Source organism: Oryzias latipes, chromosome 5 (assembly GCF_002234675.1).
Source record: "Oryzias latipes chromosome 5, ASM223467v1".
In the NCBI taxonomy this organism is placed as follows: domain Eukaryota; kingdom Metazoa; phylum Chordata; class Actinopteri; order Beloniformes; family Adrianichthyidae; genus Oryzias; species Oryzias latipes.
This window is the reverse complement of record NC_019863.2, coordinates 25471723-25491212: the sequence shown is the minus strand read 5'-3', so window position 1 is coordinate 25491212 and position 19490 is coordinate 25471723. Positions and strand designations below refer to the sequence as shown.

Below are 19490 nucleotides of genomic sequence, written 5' to 3'. Positions count from 1 at the left end.
CCTGGTTACTCCTCCCTGCGGGCGGTTCAGTGTAATCAACTCACCTGTTCAGCGTCCTGCTTAAGTTCCAGGTGCGGTCCAACCCCCATTTCTTCCATTTCCGCGAGCTCTGTTTCACCGGTTCTCCATGCTCGCTGATCTCCTTTTCTCTTTTCTCAGTGTCATGATGTCTTCCCCCCCTTCTGTTTCTCAACGGTGCTCCTTCTTTTGATATGGAGGCGTCCGTTTTCCCCGCATCTGCCCCTCCTTTTTCGGCAGCGTCGTGGCTCCCGCGTCTTTCAGTGCTGCAGCACTCGCGTCTCAGGCATGCGTCTGTGGGAGGAGCGTCCTGCAGTGCTCGGAGATGTCTGGGCCTTCCTGAAAGCTGTGATCACCGGAATCCCTATGGTGAGCATGCCATGCTGCCATCTTCCTGTGTTTTTACGTGTTGAGGCTTTTTCCCGCTCCCAGCTCTCTGGTTTTCTTCTAGACCCGGTGACGTCATGCCCCAGGACCCTGTGAATTGCAGTTCTTTTTCCTAAAAGTAATGATGTGCACCTTGTTCGACTTCTGCTATGTGGCTCTGCATCGTCCGGTTATCGTTTTGGGAATTGGGGTCTTTTCCGTGGTTATGCAGGACGCGGTCCTCGCCTGGAGGGGTTTCTCATTCTGGCTGAATTTGTTGTGGCTTTTGGCGTATTTCTCTGTTATATATATTGTTATTTAGGAGCCGGATGCGAATCTTGGCCATCATTCGATGCTGGCTTTGTTATGGCGGCTCTATGTCTTTGTTTATTTCTGTTGAAGCTGCTGTGTATATTCGATAGTTTAACCAGCGTTTTGGATTGGTCCTTCATTGGACCTGTTTCATCTGTGGATATTTTACTAGTCATTGGTCTCTTTTATGCAGCATCTGTAGCTCCTTTTCTCATTTTTAATTCGCTTGGTCCGGAAACAGCAGTCCTCGTGTCGTCACCATTGCACGCTCAGCTATCTGGTTCTGCTCCTCCCTTCCTCCCTTGGGGCCAGCTGGTGTGTGGACAGCCACCCTGCTCTGTGTGCCGTGGAGAGTCCAGCCCAAGCCTTCGGGGAACTAACATCAGCCACCCTTGTAAATGTGTCAGCTTTCTACTAGGCCCTGTCTCGCAACCTAACAGATATTTAGTTATTTTCTCTCTCTAGTTGGTTCAGGGGTTTCTGGCTGGTTTGTGGGGGCTGTGTGATGGGCTCTTTCCAGGGCCCCAATTTTCCCGTTTTAAGCCAGCCCCTAGGGGTGGCCACTCGAAAGTATTCAGGTTTGAAGCTAAATAAATTAGACCTGCCTGCGCCTTGCAGTTCATCAGCATCAGCAGCCTAATTCTTCGTGATCCTTTCTGTTTCATTTGTTTGTTCGTTTTTGGGGTTTTTTTGCTCTTCAGCTACCCTGCAATCTCCATGATTATTTCCACCGGACGCAATGCATGGCTGGGGAAGGCGGATATTGCAGATGTTCTCACTGTTCTGCCTCTCCATCCCTCCCAGTGGCATCTTTATGGCGTTAGGTGGTGCTCAAAGTATTATTTGTCCGTTTACCTTTCCGCTATCGTAAGAGTCCTCATGGTCTCAACTACATTTTTCAGAAGCCCTGTGCTAGAATTTGTATAATCCTATGGGCTCTCTTTCAGTTTGACATCTTCTTGATGATTTCTCTGTGGTCGATTTTCCTCCTTTATTCCCGGACGTTGCATCTCTATGGTCGCGACTCGTTTTTCGAACCTGGGTTTGTGCTTTATCTAAGACGTGGGGTCCTCCACCCGTCTGGATTTATTTTCGGCGACATAAATCTGGATGGTTCATTGATGCAAGCCTCTCTGCACACTATAAAAGTCCTCACATTCATGCCGCGCATCGTCTTTTCAGTCTTTGGATGTATGACATAAGGGTTTTGTCGCTGTTGGGCCACCTGAATTTTGCCATGTGCATTATTCCCCACAGTCATTCGTTCATCTTGTTTTCTCATTCTAGGTAGTTCAGTCCCGGACCTCCTTGTTTCTGTTGTTCTGGATGTTTCTCTGTTTTGCGTTTCTGGTCTTTCCTTCTCGATGCTTGGAGTGGTTTTGGTTATGACGATGACTGTTTCGAGTCTTCGGTCTCCCTCCACTTGTTTTCTGATGCTGCGCTCTCCGTTGGTTTTGCGGGAAATTTTATAAAGAGTGGTTTATGAATGTCCGGCCGCCAGAAACTTAGGATATTGAACCAAAATCCACAGCTCTAATGGTCCAGTAACGGATCATGGTGTTTTGAGACAATACAGCCATGGAGGTTATTACAAAGGTTGTTTTAAAAAGTGTGATAAATGGTTTAATGCGACGTCGGTTGACATGGCTTAGTGTTTAAATAACTTTATACTATGAGCAAATTTTATCCCTGGCCGTAGAAACAATATCGCTGACGCTCTTTAGCTTCAGTTCCAAGAGATAAATTTTGTTTCCGCAAGCCAATCCTCAGTCTGCCCTGCTTTCAAGCAGATGACACTCGACTAAAAGCATCTCCATTTAGAGACTTGTTGTACTCCGCCTCTAAATGCATAAGGTTCAGCCCAGCTAAAATATTATCAAAACCTACGATCCCTCATGGATCTCAAATTGTTCTTCCTTTGCCAGTATCCAGACACCCCTTTGCCAATTAATATTTCAGTAGTCTGTGCTTTTGTTGTCCACCCATTTGTGAACTGCTGATTTCAAGTACAAAGCATCAAATCCAGCCGAGCTGTAGTCCATTGCTACATGAGATGTCGACCTTCCTCTTCTACAAATCTCCTTGGTCCTTGGATACCCTTCAATTCGCCTGCTCCTCGATGGCCTTCTAAAGGTGCATCCCTCCGGAAATGACAAATGGTTACTTCTCTCTTACCATTGGTTCATATAAAAATTTTGGTGTTAAGATTATGAGCAGGTTCCATATTTCAGTGTCGATTTTCTGTTGGAATCTGTGCTTCTGATTGCTTTTTAAGGTGCGGTGAATACACAAATGGAACCTTCTCTCTAAACTCACTACTTGATTTTACTTTCTCAGGTTTGTCGTGTAAGAGGACATATATTCCCTTTATCTCAAGCATTCTAAAAACTGATCAGTTCTGCTAAGATATTCATATATTCATTGCCAAGACTAATACTGCTTTTGTCTTTATCTATGCATCGCTTCCTGAGCCTGCGACCCCCTACTCCCCGGTCAGCACTTCCGTTTCTGGTGGATGACGTAAAACCTTTGACAAAGTCGGCTGGGCTTCCACGTTCTCTCTGCTCGCCCTGCAGCTTCCCTGCAGGTCGTGCCCCTGCACTCCTTGAATTGGTGACGCAACGACGACTGCACTCCACGTATCTATTTCTGCACTGAAAGTTAGCAGCACAAAGGAAAATAATTTCTTTGATTTGCGTTCGTAATCCCACCCACCTCCCCGGCTTCCACCTGTGAGCTCCTTTACGGGTAGTTTAATACCCAAAGTTTTCTATGGAGATCTTTGATTTATGTATCTGAACAGAGCCTTATGCCAAACTAAAAGAAATATGGAATACATCTTCTTTACTACATGAGTTGTCTGACTGAAATGTATTTTTAAAAAAAGGTGTGAGTCGTCGTATCTATGGCAACAACTGTCGCAATCGTGACGACTCAGAGTGAATCGGACCAATCACTGTCGACTGATTTCAACATGGCGGCGCCCGTATCGAAGCAATGGTGAGGGATTTTTACCTCATTTTGCGAGAGGTAAGGCATTTTCTATGGGTGACATCACACCTCACTTCGTCCAATGTGTTTACAATCATGTATTCTCCTGAGTATAAGTCACACAGCCAACAAAACCATGCAAAAAAACGCAACCTATACTCTAGAAAGTAACAGCAATCATAATTAAAAGTCCACTTAAAACACTTAAAATAGCTCAAAAGTGTATTGGAGTGGGTCTATAATAAGGAGTCCTTATAATAAGGAGTGCCAGAGGGGAGTCTTTCTAACAAAAGTTTTGGTATTTTTGTTTAGTTCTTATGCTGATGTTTGATGAAACCAGACAGATGAGTCATACTAGCTAACAGAGAAACGTACATGCTCTTGGGAGGCCATGAGGAACATTCCAGGCCCAAACTGTGGCTCACTTTGTTCTTTTAACGTTTGCATTAATCTTGGTTTTTGTGTCACTTTTGCTCCCATAAAGTTCAGTAAAAACAGTCCAAATATAACCCTGCTAATCTGAGAAGACGGCACAAATATCACCCCATCGTTTATGCATCTGCAGACGATATATTTTTGAGTTGTCCTATTTAATATGTTCGCTTTTTATTTAAAAAAAAAAAAAAAGAAAGAAAAGACTGTTGCTTTGTGTTTTGATTCTGACCTGAATGTGGGTTCTGGCTTCATACAACTGGCTAATTGGCCTGTTATGAGCACATGCTGTGTAGTTTATGAGCGCACAAGTTGTGGCTCCTGTCTGGCTTCACGTATGACTTTGTTGGAGGAGATGTTCTCCTCCTGTGGGCCGACACTGCCCGCTGCCCGCCCCAATTCAGCTCCATTAAGAGGCCAACAGGCTATTAACCCCGACGTCAATACTTCACAGGTTCAGCCGTGCTTACAGACCCATTTCAGCAGCAGTCACAAACACCATCCTTATTATAGTATCTGGGGGCCCAAGCAGGCTGACCGGGTCAAACCCGTAACAAAAGAGTTCTAAAGTCAGCATTGACCCAGGTAGGAAAGGGCAGAGACTCAGAGGAAATGGGGTTGAGAGGAAACGAGAAACTAATGAACTGTTGCTGCATGTTTTATTTCAGGAGTTTGATTCTTCCTGAGTGGCTGGAAATCATATTTTCATTTCAGAACAAAAGCGTTTATAGGCTGCTGGGGTTATGCATCTAAATGGATGATAAAGTGCAGCGACTGAATCGCACTGTGCCACATCAGCTCACCCCAATAACAATCTTGTGCCCCTTCGAGGAGTTTTATTCATAAGCACAAAGCTTCATCAACATTATCCAAGGAAGTGTTTAAAAGGATAAAACTGATTTTTTTGACTTTGTCTCGCATCATGAATACAATTACAAATGGATTTTTTTAAATTCACTGAGTTACAAATACTAAATAAGTAAAAATAAAATGTCTTAAAAATTATTTTACTTGAGCCTTTGTGGAAGTACAAAATAATTTTTCAGACAAGAAAGATGGGAAATTATGAAATAGAGAATGCAGTCACATCAACACAGCCCCATTTTAAAACCTAACAAAAAGCCCAATTTTAAAAAGCAGATGATTACTCCAGCCCGTGTGCTCATGAGCGCATGTGCACGCAAAAACGCCCACATGCTAAGTTGTTTGAGATTCACTGAGAAATCTCCCCCCGGGGGTGGGAAGCATAACTGACACGGAGTGTAAGAAATTAATAACAGCCCGCTTTAATAAATGTCATGGAAGGAAACAGTGAAGTCACCTCCCTCTTCCCTCTGGCAGGCTCGGGGTGTTTACCCAGCACCCTCAGGTGCTGAGGCTGAGCCGTCGCTAAGCAACCGCGCCATGCCGTTGATGCTCTGCCTTCGGCGCTCAAGTGGGAGCTTATGCGGGCTTAACTTGGAAAGAGCAGCAGGGTTGAAGGGGGATTATCAGGAAAAATATTGGATTGGGCAGAGACATGGGAGGACGAGGCCTTACCTGTACTGGCACCAACCAGCACAAGACCCAGACAGGAGAACTGGAGCAGAATAAGTTCTCACAAAGTTTGTCTTCCCTCTGCAGTTATTCAATTATTGCTAAGACTTTTGTTCTTTGTTTTTTTCCGTAAAATAGATTATGTGGTATTCCATGTGGTGATCAAAGGAAAATCTAATCTAATCGGAGCTTTATGAGTAGAAGAAGATGCATTTGGAGTAATAGCAAAAATATATATATACAGAAGCAGGAAAAAAATAGATATATTGCCCCCTAGTGGCTCACAGATGAACTTCCATTGGAGTTTGGCTCCTCTCCAGTGATGGATCTAACACTGTTCCTCTTTAGCTGGTCCAGATATGAAATCTGCTTCCAATCAGAAGCAGAATGGACTAATCATCCAGCCTAGGGGTTAAAGAGAATATTAACAACTGATGTGACAGCTGTTGCCAGTGCAAACGCGGCCTGATAATGGGGACAGACTGAAACAAGACAGCCCCCACAAACGGGGGGGGTGGTTGCAGACTGTGTGTTATTTCATTTGAGCTGCAGAGCTGAGTGATGTGCAGAGAGGAGCTGTGCTCCACAGACGCCTGGGGAGACCCAAGGGACGGCCGGCGTGTTCGACATGCAACTTTACAGATGCTGCAGGATTAGGTGGAATTATCAGTAAACAGGCAGAATAACAGGCGTTGAGCGGCTGTGTGCACAAAGCTTCACTCATAATCCTCTCACAAATGGATCCCACCCCCAGATGGCGCGATGCTGCCCTCTAGTGGACAAAAGGCAATAGAGCTCGTGGAAAAATCTTCATTTATTCAAACTTTTTCAATAGAGAAAATCTAATTATCTTAATGCAGAATTCTTCTATTCAATTCTATACAAAACTGTGTAAAACTTTAGGTGGAACATTTACAAATGTACAGGAAATTCCAGTCTCTTAAAGCAGACGGTAAAAACCTAAAGGGCTGTCCAATAGCGCACCGAAGCAGGTAAAGAAATAATTGCAGGACATTGTCAGTTATCATTAAAATATTTATGCTGAGAAACTTCTACAAAAATAGATTTTCATATAGATGCAAGTTAGGTATAGCAACACATTTCAGGAACCTTCAAAACCTCCTGTTTAGAAACCTGGACATGTAAAACTACTGTAAAACGTTCTGCTCTCACCTGATGCTTTCAGCTGCGTCACAGCCTTAATATGCAGGAAAATACACAGTTTGTGTTGAATTTATAAAAACGACAAGCAACAGCTGAAGTGGCAATAAATAAATAGCTAGTCATTAATTTAAGTTTGCATTTTTGTCAATAAATAGTATGAGCAAAATCAAGTGAAGTTCTAGAGATGGTAGAGAATGAGCTCGATGACTTACAGCAGAGGGTTTTTTTTTTTTTTTGCTCACTGACGGCTGTATGGCTTCATCAACGTTAGGAAGGCAGCTCCGTAGGTTACACAGTTTGCAGAAATCATTATTTCAACATTTAAGGAAAATCACTGGGGGCTCAAATAAAATAAATCGCTTTCAAAACTTTTTGTGCATAAAAAGGTTCAGAAAATAAACTTTTGTTCACACACAAAGAGAGAAAAACCCTTTCTAAAGAATCACAATCCATTCATTCTTTAGAAAGCAAATTTTAAAGGGGTGTTAGTCAAGGTCCACTCTGAGAGGAAATGGGCTTTATTTGAGGAGGGGGGGGTCTTCAATCATGGCTGAAGGTAGGTCAGATTTAACTGAAGGATCTTTAAATGAAGCAAAGCAATTTTTTTCCTTTCCTCTTCACTTCTGAGTGAGTCTGTCTGCAGTGGGATGGCTGGTCTCTCCATACCCCCCCCCCCCCCCCCCCCGACATCAAGCCTATTTTAGAAAGCCCTTGTAGAGAAAATGGGAGCGACTGGTAAACCTCTCGTCTTCCAAACAGAAGAGCAGGTCCCTGAGATTGACGCGTGTGATGCGCTGCCGCGTGGGTCTGGAGCTTGATGATCCAGCCCCGCCCATCAGGGAGGAGCCTGTTCCGGATCCCTGCGGGGCAAGAAGCAAAACGGGAAGATATTTTAAATGTGGAGCAGCTGGCGATGTGGGGACGCTCAAAGTTTTTCTCACATCTTTTCACTTGTTGATTATTTCTACAGAAGAGCATGAAATACATACAGACCCACTGCAATGAAAATCCTGTTTTTAACATGTTCTTGTAGCATTTTGTGTAGTATTTCCTGATCCAAATTCTGGTGAATCAGTTGGACTTTTCCTCCTGCTCAGCTGCACAGTCAAATATTCTCAACAAAAAGTGAGCTGAAACACATTTAAATGCTTTAAAGACCAACTCTGCCGTTCCTTCAGTCTTTGAATGAAGGTTTTGAAGAAAGCTTTCTAACATGCATGTCAGCACACTGTCATCCTGCAGCAGTTCAGCGGACCTGATGCTCTCTGTTGCAGGGTTCGTCATGCCCAGACTCCCCTCTGACTGCAGAACAGAAGTGGGGTTTGTTACGCTGCACTTTTACACTCCTTGAGATGCTTTTGAGCAGCTGCTCTGCTCCTTGTTTCTGGAGCTTCTTCCTCATGGATCTGCTGCCCAGGCTAATGCCTCGAACCTGGGAATCTTAAGGTATACAATGAGTAAAACTTATCAGTTTTGTGCTTGAGCTGCTGCTGCTGTCCCTAAAGCTTCCACTGTGCAGAAACGATGACATTTCATAAACTGCTTTTCCCCAAGGTGATTTCCAACTGCAGGAACACGATGGAGTCACTCAGCTCCTCAGAAGGAGCCGATATGTTTTCACAGATCTGTGTAGATGGAGACAGCAAGCCTACAAACTAGACGGGAACAACTCTGAACATGAATTCAGACACTCTCAGTTGGAATAACTGTCATCATAACAAACCATTATACAGGCAGATGGCCCCATAAAAGGGAATTGCAGAAAGACAAGTTGTTTTCAGAGTTACCTCGGCTGAGGCGGAGGAGGATGGAGAGTCCAGGTTCTTCCTCTTCTTCCTGGGGCCGATGGCTGCCAGAGCCGTGAGGTTGGCCTCCCTCTGCCTCATCTGAGCCAGCTCCTGCTGCTGCATCTGAACATCACGCATGGAAACAAAGTGAGGAAGAGTGAAGAAACCGGGGCTGCAGACGGGGCTCTGCGTCTCCCCGTACCTCCTTTGCCTTTTGCTTCAGACGCAGCTGCTCAGGATCCTCCTGCCGAGCTCGAGACTGAAATGTCAAAAGAAAAACAACTTTAATTGCACAAATGAGAACTCTTTATATTATATATTCATGTGGAAAAACATTTATTTAAGAAAAGAACAGTGGTTACTCATTTTTCCGTGGTATATGATCATAAAAATAACCAGCGATAGGTGAAATTGAAGATTTGAGAGGTTTTAAATCTGCTGAACCCCCCTATAAACTTTCCTCAGATTTGAACATTTTCACACTTTTCTCTTTTGTTTAAACTCTCAAAGTTCAAACCTTCATAGAAAAATAAGTCTAGAATTGTAAAATAAAAACAAAGATCTGATCAAAGATTTGTAGATTTGGCGAGCTAAATGCATTCTGTACAAGACAAGAGATTGACAAAGTCAATGGCCAATCAGAACACAGAACACAAAAAAGGCAAGACTGCACTGAAAAAACATCCCACAAAACAGTGAGACCACAAAATGTGAACCGGGACAGAGAGACAGGCCATTGTACTACAATAACACCCTACTGCCTTAACTACATATTCTTCAGTATTTACATTGAAAGATGTGCTTCTAAATTTTGAGATATTTGTCTATTATGATTGGATTGGATGAACCCATTAGAAATATTGTTAACTGCCTGATTCACAAGGATTTGAATGAAAAAAATACTCAGAAATGCCATTTTAAGCAAGTGAAGCTTTTATACCAAAAAATGTATTGATTTCAAATGAGAAAAAAAAACAACTCCACAAATAACCCTTTAACACGACCTACTCCACAGATGTCTGCATCTTTGGACGGCGTACCTTAGCGGCCTTTAAGAGGATCTCCCTCTCCTGCTCTTCTTTTCGCTGCTTCTCCAACTGATCCAGCTGCTCGAAGAACTTCAGCTGCGCTCGAACGTCGCTGCTCTGCTCGTAGTTCTCACTCTCCTGGTAACAAAACACAATGAGTTCAGTCAGGAAAAGAACGGAAGCACTACTCCATGCAAACAAACGTTGAAGCTAAAATGATCAGGAGTCTGACTTTAGGACAGGGGGTCTTTTCTAAGAGGAATCTAGCTTGTAACCTCCCAACCTCCCAAGTCAAAATCGTCCTCCAGACAAACCTTTAAATTGATGTTTTTCTGCTGAGCCACAAAAGAAACTTTTTCCAGCAGGTTCTGAAGTCGCTGCTGAGTAGCATGGGAGATGAAGGTCACTACATCTGTGCCCAGGTCTGTGACTCCGTGCCTCTTACCTGAAGCAGAAGCACAGACATAAATCACTGCTACCAGAGGCTGCTGAGCAGATGGATGTTTGAGGTCATCAGCGACTCACTGATCTCCAACATTCTCCTTTGCAGCACAGCGCAGGACAGGAAAGCTTCATCCTTGCAGGAATGCGTCACTGCACCAACTAGCCCAGAGTTGGTGGCTAAGATATTAGCGCTTTCCTCTGAGAGGTTTACTCCAGCCATGGAAGCCACGTCGTTGATGTCGTCATCATCTCTGTCATCGGAGACATACTTTAAATACAGAGCTAACACTTGGAGACGCTTCATGTTTACATCAACCTCTCTGACACAGAGACTTTGCTATAGACAACGCATCTCATTTCAGCAACTAGGATACTGCTTTATTTGCAGGAAACAACAGTAAAGCCTACTTGAAAGTGCCCCCCGCCTCCTTCAGCTTGTTCCTCTGAGCCGGGGTCAAGGCTGCAGCGAAGACTTGTTTAGAGACAAGAGCCCCATCTGGTCTCAAGGGAACTGCAAGACAAAAAGGAAACTCACGCTGAAGTACAACTTGAACTGAAAGCCCAACGTTGCTGCGCGGTGGAAGCCTGAACCTGCACAGGCAGATGCTGCTGGCTGGCCTCACACCTCACCTGGCTGCAGTTCCTTCAGCTGGACCTGATGCTGTCCCACAATGATGCGAGCAGGAACCTGATTCCTCACCGCCATCATTGGGGTGGACGCCGTGGCTAGCTGAGGCCTCAGCACCGTTCTCTGCTGCGACTGGACAAGCTGAAAAGGAAGGTTAGTCACCATCAGACAGTTTCCAGCTGGAGAGATTCTCTACTTTATTCTGAACATTTTAGGAATAAAAGCAGATATTTAAAACAAAATTCCTTTTTTTTCCTGAAATGTATCATTTCTGTTTGTCCTTCAATAAGACAGATGTGTGAAAGGAAAACTAAAAACTATGTGGTCTCTTGCAGGACCATCAAAGTGAATGTGAATCAGTCTGCTTGAACACTGTCACTTCTGTCGCTCCATCCTTATGTACATAAGGCTTAGCATCCACATCCAGCTGCTGTGGCCAAGTGGAGGCGTGTCCAACCCGACACCGAGTTTGATGCCTCCTTGCTTGGCATTTAAATAATCAAATGACAAAGATCAGAAAGAAAAATGTAACAGTCAGCTGCAAATGTAACACTATTCCCCTGTTAGTTTTCCACAACACTAATAGGGAATATTTAATGTCATCTTTATTTAGCATTTCTGTGTGACATAAATTCATTTGTCCTCAATAAGAATAACCCCAGCTACTAAAATTGCAATTTCAATGATACAGCTTGGAATAAACAAAAACAAAATGAATGCGTTTATGTTTTTCAATCATTTCTTTTATTTGTGAAGTTGAAATGTAACGAAAACCAAATCATTGTGATTTATAATGCTATAAATATATTTTCCGGACTGCGTTTTGTTTTTCTGGGAATTACTAAACATATTTTGACATGAAGTCTGTGCTGCTTCATTTCAAAATGACCTCCAGCTGCACCCTGAGCACCCGAGCGAGCAGCAGGAATATTCATCATCTCAATATTGATGAATATCAGCGTGATGAGTTCTTTAGTTAAACTTAGTGCCTGACTTTGAATTTTTTGCAGGACACAAGACTCCTTCTTGCAGCTTCCTAAATTGTCTCCAACAGCAAAAACGTCTGACTTGCAGATGACATCAGGATGAATTTGGAGTCTTTAATGAGATGCCATCTTTTCCACACAGCTGTCTAACAGAGGTTTCAGATAGAGGAGGGACAGGTCTGTGTTACCAGCGGGGTGGGGTGTCCTGGTTTGTTAGTGGCTGGTTGAAGCTGGGGTTTGATGGCTGGAGCAGCCAGGCGTGGGGCTGGGCTCCCCTGAACCACAGTGCTGGAGGAAGAGGAGGACACTGGACCTGAGGCTGCCTGTGGATGCTGACTCTGCTGGATGAAAGCCGCCGAGTCTGGGGTGAGCTGCCTTAAGGCTGGGAGGCTTCTCTGCAATTTCAATCAGTTAGACAAGTTTGGGTTAACGTTCAAAAATATCCATGGCCTTATGTACAAGTAGATTTCTTTTCTTATTGGATAGAACAGTTTTTTTTTAACCTTGAGGAAAGGCACGAGGTACGGTTGGGGTGAGGAGTTGAGCTCTTTGTACAATCTGCTTGTGAACTCTTCAGCTTCCACCTTGCCCTCCTGATAAACCACAAAGAGTTTAGGCGACCACATTGAATCAGCTGATTCTGACGTTAAGAGAACAACTTTGCACCGATATGCATTGCAGAGATGCGCTAATCGACAGACCGTAGAGCTAAAAACCCAGGTTAACGGGTAAAAAAAGAAATCATAATAATGTGGTTTCCATTTGTCGGGCTCACTCACCAGAAGTTCTTTGATCAGCTCTCTCACGCTGGCTGCAGTCTCTGATGACTGTTTCCCACTGGAGGCCAGCTTGATGAGTGTTGCCAGGAAGTTTTTGCATTTCTTTACGTTCTCCAAAGTTTCCTATCGACCAAAGACAAATCATCAGCATGACCCGTAAGGTAAACAACTGCGTAAAAACATTGTTTCTGCTTACTTTGCTCACTGTTACTGTGGTAATGGTGTTCCCAACTGGTTGGCTGAGAGTCCTCTGGGCCATAGGAGTGGCCCCGACTGAGCTCTAGGGGAGAAAAATGATGTCAGCATCAGCGCATGTTCAGATAGTTGTATCAATCCGAGCTCAAATACAAATACAGAGTGTACAAGTTAAGGATAAAACCATTTCTAAATTCATTTTTATGTAGATGTGTTTCCCTTTACATACTGCTTCACATACTTCCACCTACTTGATAGTTGATTCCTCAAACTCAAATGGATTTCTACTCTTTTTGGCACCAATTTGACCAAAATGATGAAACATCCTTCTGAAGTTAGGAAAGCATTTTACTCTGCACATCACTATAAAAACAATGTAGCTGTTTATCTGATGGTGCAGCCTGAAACACCGCACAGCAGCCAGGAATGAAGCATCCATGACATATCAAGATATTTATACTGCTTTCTCACTGCTGTTATATTACTTTTATTATTGTCTCTTTATTCTTATGATTCCAGACACTATTCCAGCCTTGAGGTTATAGCCGCCTTTCATTTTAATCATGCTCCTTGTATGATGATTACAAAGCATTCTATTCTATTCTAAATGCCCAACAGTGACCCGAAAACCACCTTGAATAAAACTATCCTAACTTATTGTCCTTGTTGCCCATAATCCCTGGTAGACAGTTGCAGTTTTAGCAAATGTGGAAACTTTTTTATGCAAACATATAAACAGGTCAACACTGTGGATGAGTTATAATATATGGATTACTCATTTAAACACAACATAAACTAGTTCCTACAGGATGTGGTGAAAGTTGGGTTGCATTAAATTAAACCAACTGTCACACATTTTTCTCAACACAGCAACTTTTTTTAATCATTGCACCTTTGTTGCAACCTTTGGATGACTTCCACCAGTCAAACTGTCCTCGCCAATTGAGTTTAGAACTCAGACCTTACATCAGTTGAACCAGTAAAATGTTTTTTTCTTTCTTTGTTTTGTTTTCTTTAAATTGTCTATTTTTGAATTGAGCATTAAAAACTCAATGTGACAACGTTTATTCAGCTTTTCAACAAAAACATATTGTTGCTCTTTATTGACACATCCCTACAATAGAATTGGTCAAGTTCTACAGCTGTTCTTGCTTGACCAGGAAAAAAAAGAAACAAATTTAAAACTAATCATTGTTTATTATGAAATCTCATCAATGCTGTGCCTTTCTTGTGGGTTTACACAAAATTACATAAAAACTGGTTGGGGGGAGGGGGGTCCCAATTCATAGTCAAGTTTGGTTAATTTCGACTTATCCGATTGACTGACCTAAAATCAATCCAGAACATCTTTAGCCAAAACTTCAACAAGTGTGACATGCTTGGGTAATGAACAGTGTACGGTAGGTAAAGTTTTCCAGATTTCATGTACAAGTGTAAATTAAATATGTTTTACAAACAAACAAGTAAACCAGAATTAATGGCAAATCCATCTACATTTTAGTTTCCTTAGGTTAAGCCCACTGTTGTTTTCCACATCTAAATAATCCAAAGGGGACCTTATTACAACATTCTAACACCTTGTATGATTTCGCCTTAAGTCAAAGTGTTTGTAACATTGGACTGGAATGATGGCTTGATCATTTTTTGCTGCCATCACATGGGTGTTGATCACCGTGATGCACTTGGTCGTTTTTACGTGATATTAAAGTAAACCTACCGTACCTAAATCCAAATGTTTTTTTTTCATATTGTAAATCTTTTTATTTCTTTGTTTTTGTTTATGTGTCAAATGTTTCCTCTAAATCCAGGTCTTTAAAAGGAAACAAAAAAGATATTGATTTAATCTGATATGCATTCCTTTGAATGGATTTTATGATGGATCCATGTGTGTGTATATTTACGCTGTAGAGGCAAATACATGACAGAAATATTCAAAGGTTTAACAATATTTTTGGTAATGCAGCTTAAATCCTCTGACCTGCAGGATGGGAGGCCTGTGAAGAGTGGTAGAAGCAGTGAGTGGCGTTGGGGCTGGACAGCTTTGTCGGCTGATGGCGCTCGGAGACACCTGCCTACTGATGATTGTGTTTCCGAGAGGCTGAGACGTGGACAAAGCCAAAGGTTATGCAGATCAGATGCAGAACAGACATTTGTTTCTAACAAAAGGGGTGTAACTAGGGCTGCACGATATGAGGAAAACTCGCGATATGCGATATTGGTAATTAATATTGCGATAACGATATAAATTGCGGTATATAAACAAATAGCAAAAAAAACAAAAACATCATTTCCATTTCACTGCAACAGTTTAAAAATTATACTCCAAATGACCCTTGTCGACGTAGGAGGCAAACATCAAACATAAAAGGGCTCATCTGATTGATCAAAAACGTAAACGGGTCCTTCTGATTGGTTAAATGCATAAAGGGATTTATTTCAATTGTGCAATATTTCAAGATGCCATGAGTTTGTTTTAACACATTTAAGGTAATAATTTATTGTGATTTTTGCCGTCTATTGCGGTATGCATATTGCACAGCTTGATTTCGCGATAACGATAAATTTGCGGTATATTGGGCAGGCCTAGGTGTAACGATTCATCCATTCATATACTTTGTGGTTGATGATCCGATTCATCGTCAATTTTGGTCATTTTGAACGATCAGATTCGTTGACCTAAAATCGATCCAGAACATCTTTAGCCAAAAATTCCACCAGTGTGTCTATAGATAAATACCTGGTACTGAACAGAGCAGGTAAGGTTTTCCATATTCCTTATATTTCTTGCAAGATAATCAAATAAATCAAATATATATACAAACAAACAAACAAGTAGTGTAATGATTAACAAGAATTAATGGCAAATCCATAATTTTTAGTTTCCTAAAGTTCAGCCAACTGTTGCTTTTCCACATCAAAATAATATGAAGGGGAAATTATTAAAACATTCTACCCCCCAGTCTGGTCACATACATGTCTTTCAAGTGTTTCCACACATTGGACTGGAATGATGGAGTGATCATTATTTGCTGCCGTCACATGTGTTGTTTTTTTGTGATGCACTTTGACGGTTTTACGTGATATTAAAATAAACCTACTGTACCTCAATCCAAATGGTATCTTCCATATTGATACAATCGGTTTATTTCTTTTTGAAACAATTGTATGATGGTATTGGTCAATTCGATTAACAACTTGCCTCAGACAGATTGATCTGGTTGAAATGTAGGAATAAAAATCGATTCATCGATTAAGTCAGATAATCACTACGCCCCTAATATACAATACATACAACAGAAGGATGTAGAATTAAACTGGACCCCACTCTGCTGCTTTCTATGAAAAGATCATATTTTTGCACTCAACAGGTGTTTTCATGAGTTGTATGGAGGCTGATTGTTTAAAAGGTGGAACACTTTTATTATCAGTTAGTATCATAAACCAAGAGCTCACCTGGCCCAGAGGCATATTAGTTGGTGTAGATGGCCGAGGGGCCATGCCCCCCTGGACCTGGGCTTGCATTTGAGCAAGGGCCTGCTGAGGAATCATCAGCAGCTGTCCACTCTCACTGCGCACAAGCACCATTCCTGGAGAACATTTTTTTTAAAACCCATTAGTAATGGGATTTTGCACATCCAACTTCAAAAAATAAATATTTTTGATTTTTCTGAAAAATTGCTGTATTCTTATCTGCGGGTAAGAGCATAGAACGTGTTTCTGTTTGCTTTAAGTTGACTCACCAGGGGGAAGCTGAATGTTGTGAACACTGGGCTGTCCCGTGGAGGTCTGAGGGAGTCTAGGAGCCAACATCTGAGGGTTCGGAGCCCGGAGCCCCCCAGCTGCCATTGAGGGGGGCTGCGGGGCGCTCAGGACGGGCTGCGGGGATGACTGTAGTAGGGTTGTGGGGGGCTCTGCTTTGATAATGTGTGGAGCTGCATTGTTTGTTTGGACGCCAACAGCTGCCTGGTCTGTTGTGCTGCCGGCAGCAGCAGCGGAGTTTGCAGAATTGTTCCCATTCAGAGTCACAGAGGATCCCGGGGTTTGCATAGGCTGCCGGATGAGTGTCACTGTGTGTCCCGGAGCCTGACTCACAGCTTGAGCCGCGGCAGCAACACCATCACCATCCGAGTTCAGGAGCGGAGCCTGAATCACGCCGCCCGACGAGGGGGGCATGGTCAGCAGCCCCTTCGACAGCACTGCCCCGCCGCTGCCCGCCGCCGGGGTCCCGGGAGCACTTGTCGCCGTCCTCTCGACAGCAGCAGCGCTTCCTGAATTGTGATTGTTCATAGTTTGGCTCCCATTGAAAGTCTGCGCCGAGTTTGAGCCGACTTTCCCCGAGTGGTTCGGGAGCGACGTTACACGGTCACCGGCATCGGGCGTTTCGCCCGGCTCGTGTCCCGCGCTGGAGTCGGTGCTGGCCATCGATGAACCACGGGGAGCTCGTCATGTGGAGACCTCCCCGCACTTCAACTTGTTCAAACAAGGAGCACCAACGCTCGAGTGTGATGGGGAAAGTCTGTGGCACATCTACTACTCCTTGCAGTTTGCTCCGCTGCGTTCTTCTTGTCGTGTGTAAGCCGAGAGATCAATGAGAAAGCGACGTACGCCGTACCTGCTGCTTTGCTAAGCAATCGTCTTGACCAACAAGTCCCAGCTGGACATTAGCTCGCGACTCCCTTAGTCCCGGAACTATTGCAATGTAGTTACCGACTGCCTCGTTTATTACCCAAACTGTTATTGTGACACATGAACGACAACCGTGAGTCTACAGACCGTGAAAGATGACAAACTACCGCTTTATTCACCCCTGACTGTAAAAAGAGTTCTTCCAGCGGGCCGGGGCCAACCGCCATCTTCACACTCTTGCAAGCTTGTGAAAAGTGAGGTGCTTACCAACTGACGTGCGCCTGCGCACAACAGCCAACCGGGTAGTTTCGGGCGCTCTGATTGGCTGCTCAGCACGGTAAAAGGCGGTACCAATGGCTTCAGCTGTCATTCCAAGGGATCTACGAGGGAGTACAACATCGTACCGAGGCTATCCGGTTTTCACCGAATGTTTTTATCAGACTCCGTCGTGGTTATATTTATTCGAAGTATTTCTCTTTGGAATTTTATTCCACGCCTTTTTGTTGAGCAAAAATGGGGTTTGCAACAAGTTTAACGACTTAAATTTTTAAAATGTTCTAACCCGAGGCGCTGAGCAAGATGGCTGCAGCTGACTGAAGTGAGTGGTTTCAGCGGCGCCCCGCCCTCACAGAGGAAAGACTGCTCCACCAGTCAGTATGGCTTAACTACGAGTGTAATGCCATTTTTTTAAATACGAAATGGGACGCTTTTTTTAAAACATTTGGAAATAAAAATCAGCTTTTGGCGTTATTAAAGTCCCGGTCAGCTATATTTTTTTATCTGCTGTAATATCGTTCCTTGTGATCTTTTTATTATGTTTAATTAAAAATAACACAAAATAACCTGAGTTGATTTTTCTCCAGAACAGCAGGAATTCGTCAGAAATTCCCCTGATATGGGTGGGACTGTTGGCACGAACGAGAGCCTCCACTGATATCCCATCATCCCTTTGTTTATATTCACCTGCCAAACTTACAGCCCCTGACCATTCGGTGCTGGAGTTATCCGGGTATACAGTTTTGAACCAGATGCCAGCTCGGATGAGGAAAATAAAGACGAACATGGATCTGTCCGTCTGCAATTGCAGCAGTTAGCTTGTGGTCTGCTTTTTCATTTGCCATTTTTTCATCTGATACATCCCAATAACTGAATAAAGAAATACTCAGAAAAGTATCTTTACTTCATAATTTTCTTTATCATGAGAACAATTCTAAAAGAAAACATTATGAAAACACAATTTTCACTAGAGTGGGTCTTTAACATTTCAATTTATTCCCCAAGTTGCCTTTTTTATGATTTATTTCAAGCAATCAAAGCAAGGCTAATACACAAAACAATACAATCAGCAGTTATGCATTCATTCAAAGGCGTATCAACTTAGGATAATTAATAAATACAGCTTTGCAGCGTCATATGTTTTTGTGGTAATTTTGGGGGTTTAACTATTAATCCAATGCAAAGGTGTGGAGTTCTATGTTGCAGTTATGTTCTTGTGTTTTTATGATGTTGCAAAAAAGTCCCAATTAAAAGATAAATTATACGAAATTTCCAAATCAAATAATAAGTTAAAAAACAATCATTAAAGTGGTACATTTATAAAGAAAAATGGCAGTTTGCCATAAAATGGTGTAACTTTTAATGCATTTATATTGCTCTCATCTTTATACCATAAAACAGCCATATCCAAAGCACGACCGGGCTCAGAAAATCAATAATATGTGGCCCTGCAGTGGTTTTTAAGAACTATGCTTACTTGACCGTCAGAGCCTCTTAAGGGCCAAACAAGAATAACTGATTTATTTGTATCTGTGATCAGAACCATAGTGGCTTGTACTTTTTAAGATTTGTGTTATTTTTCCGTTCATCTGATTGAAATTTCAGAGTTTACACTGAGCGTTTTATTTAGGGAAAATGAGTAACATTTCATATGAACCTAGATTTAATGTTGACAAAAGGTGTTTTTTGTACAGACTTTTTCTTTATTTTGTTTCTGGTCTTTAAATAGGAAATTCAGGTTAAAATGCATTCAGATATACCAGTAATTATGTGAATAAATGAAAAGTATCCAATTGCACTAAAACGTTCATTAAATAGTTCATTTGCATTTAAAGTAATCAGGTCCTCACACGTGTTCTTCTCAGCACACATGGCCCTCTTTGCAAACAGTTTTCACACCCCTGCCATAAAACACGGTGCTG

At 42.6% G+C, this 19490-nt stretch overlaps 1 protein-coding gene across 1 annotated transcript; it reads right to left on the bottom strand.

Annotated features, from left to right (window-relative positions):
• Positions 1-7490: 7490 nt before the first annotated feature.
• LOC101155764 (transcription initiation factor TFIID subunit 4) lies at positions 7491-18217 on the bottom strand. Its single transcript, XM_011475366.3, has 15 exons — positions 16407-18217; positions 16120-16253; positions 14645-14764; positions 12668-12751; positions 12472-12594; positions 12196-12285; positions 11881-12087; positions 10709-10847; positions 10487-10589; positions 10160-10329; positions 9949-10079; positions 9647-9772; positions 8809-8865; positions 8607-8729; positions 7491-7679 (listed from the first exon to the last, which is right to left on the bottom strand). Exons 1-15 carry the CDS (start codon positions 17086-17088, stop codon positions 7515-7517), a joined length of 2454 nt encoding a protein of 817 aa, XP_011473668.1. The 5' UTR covers positions 17089-18217; the 3' UTR covers positions 7491-7514.
• Positions 18218-19490: the final 1273 nt, after the last annotated feature.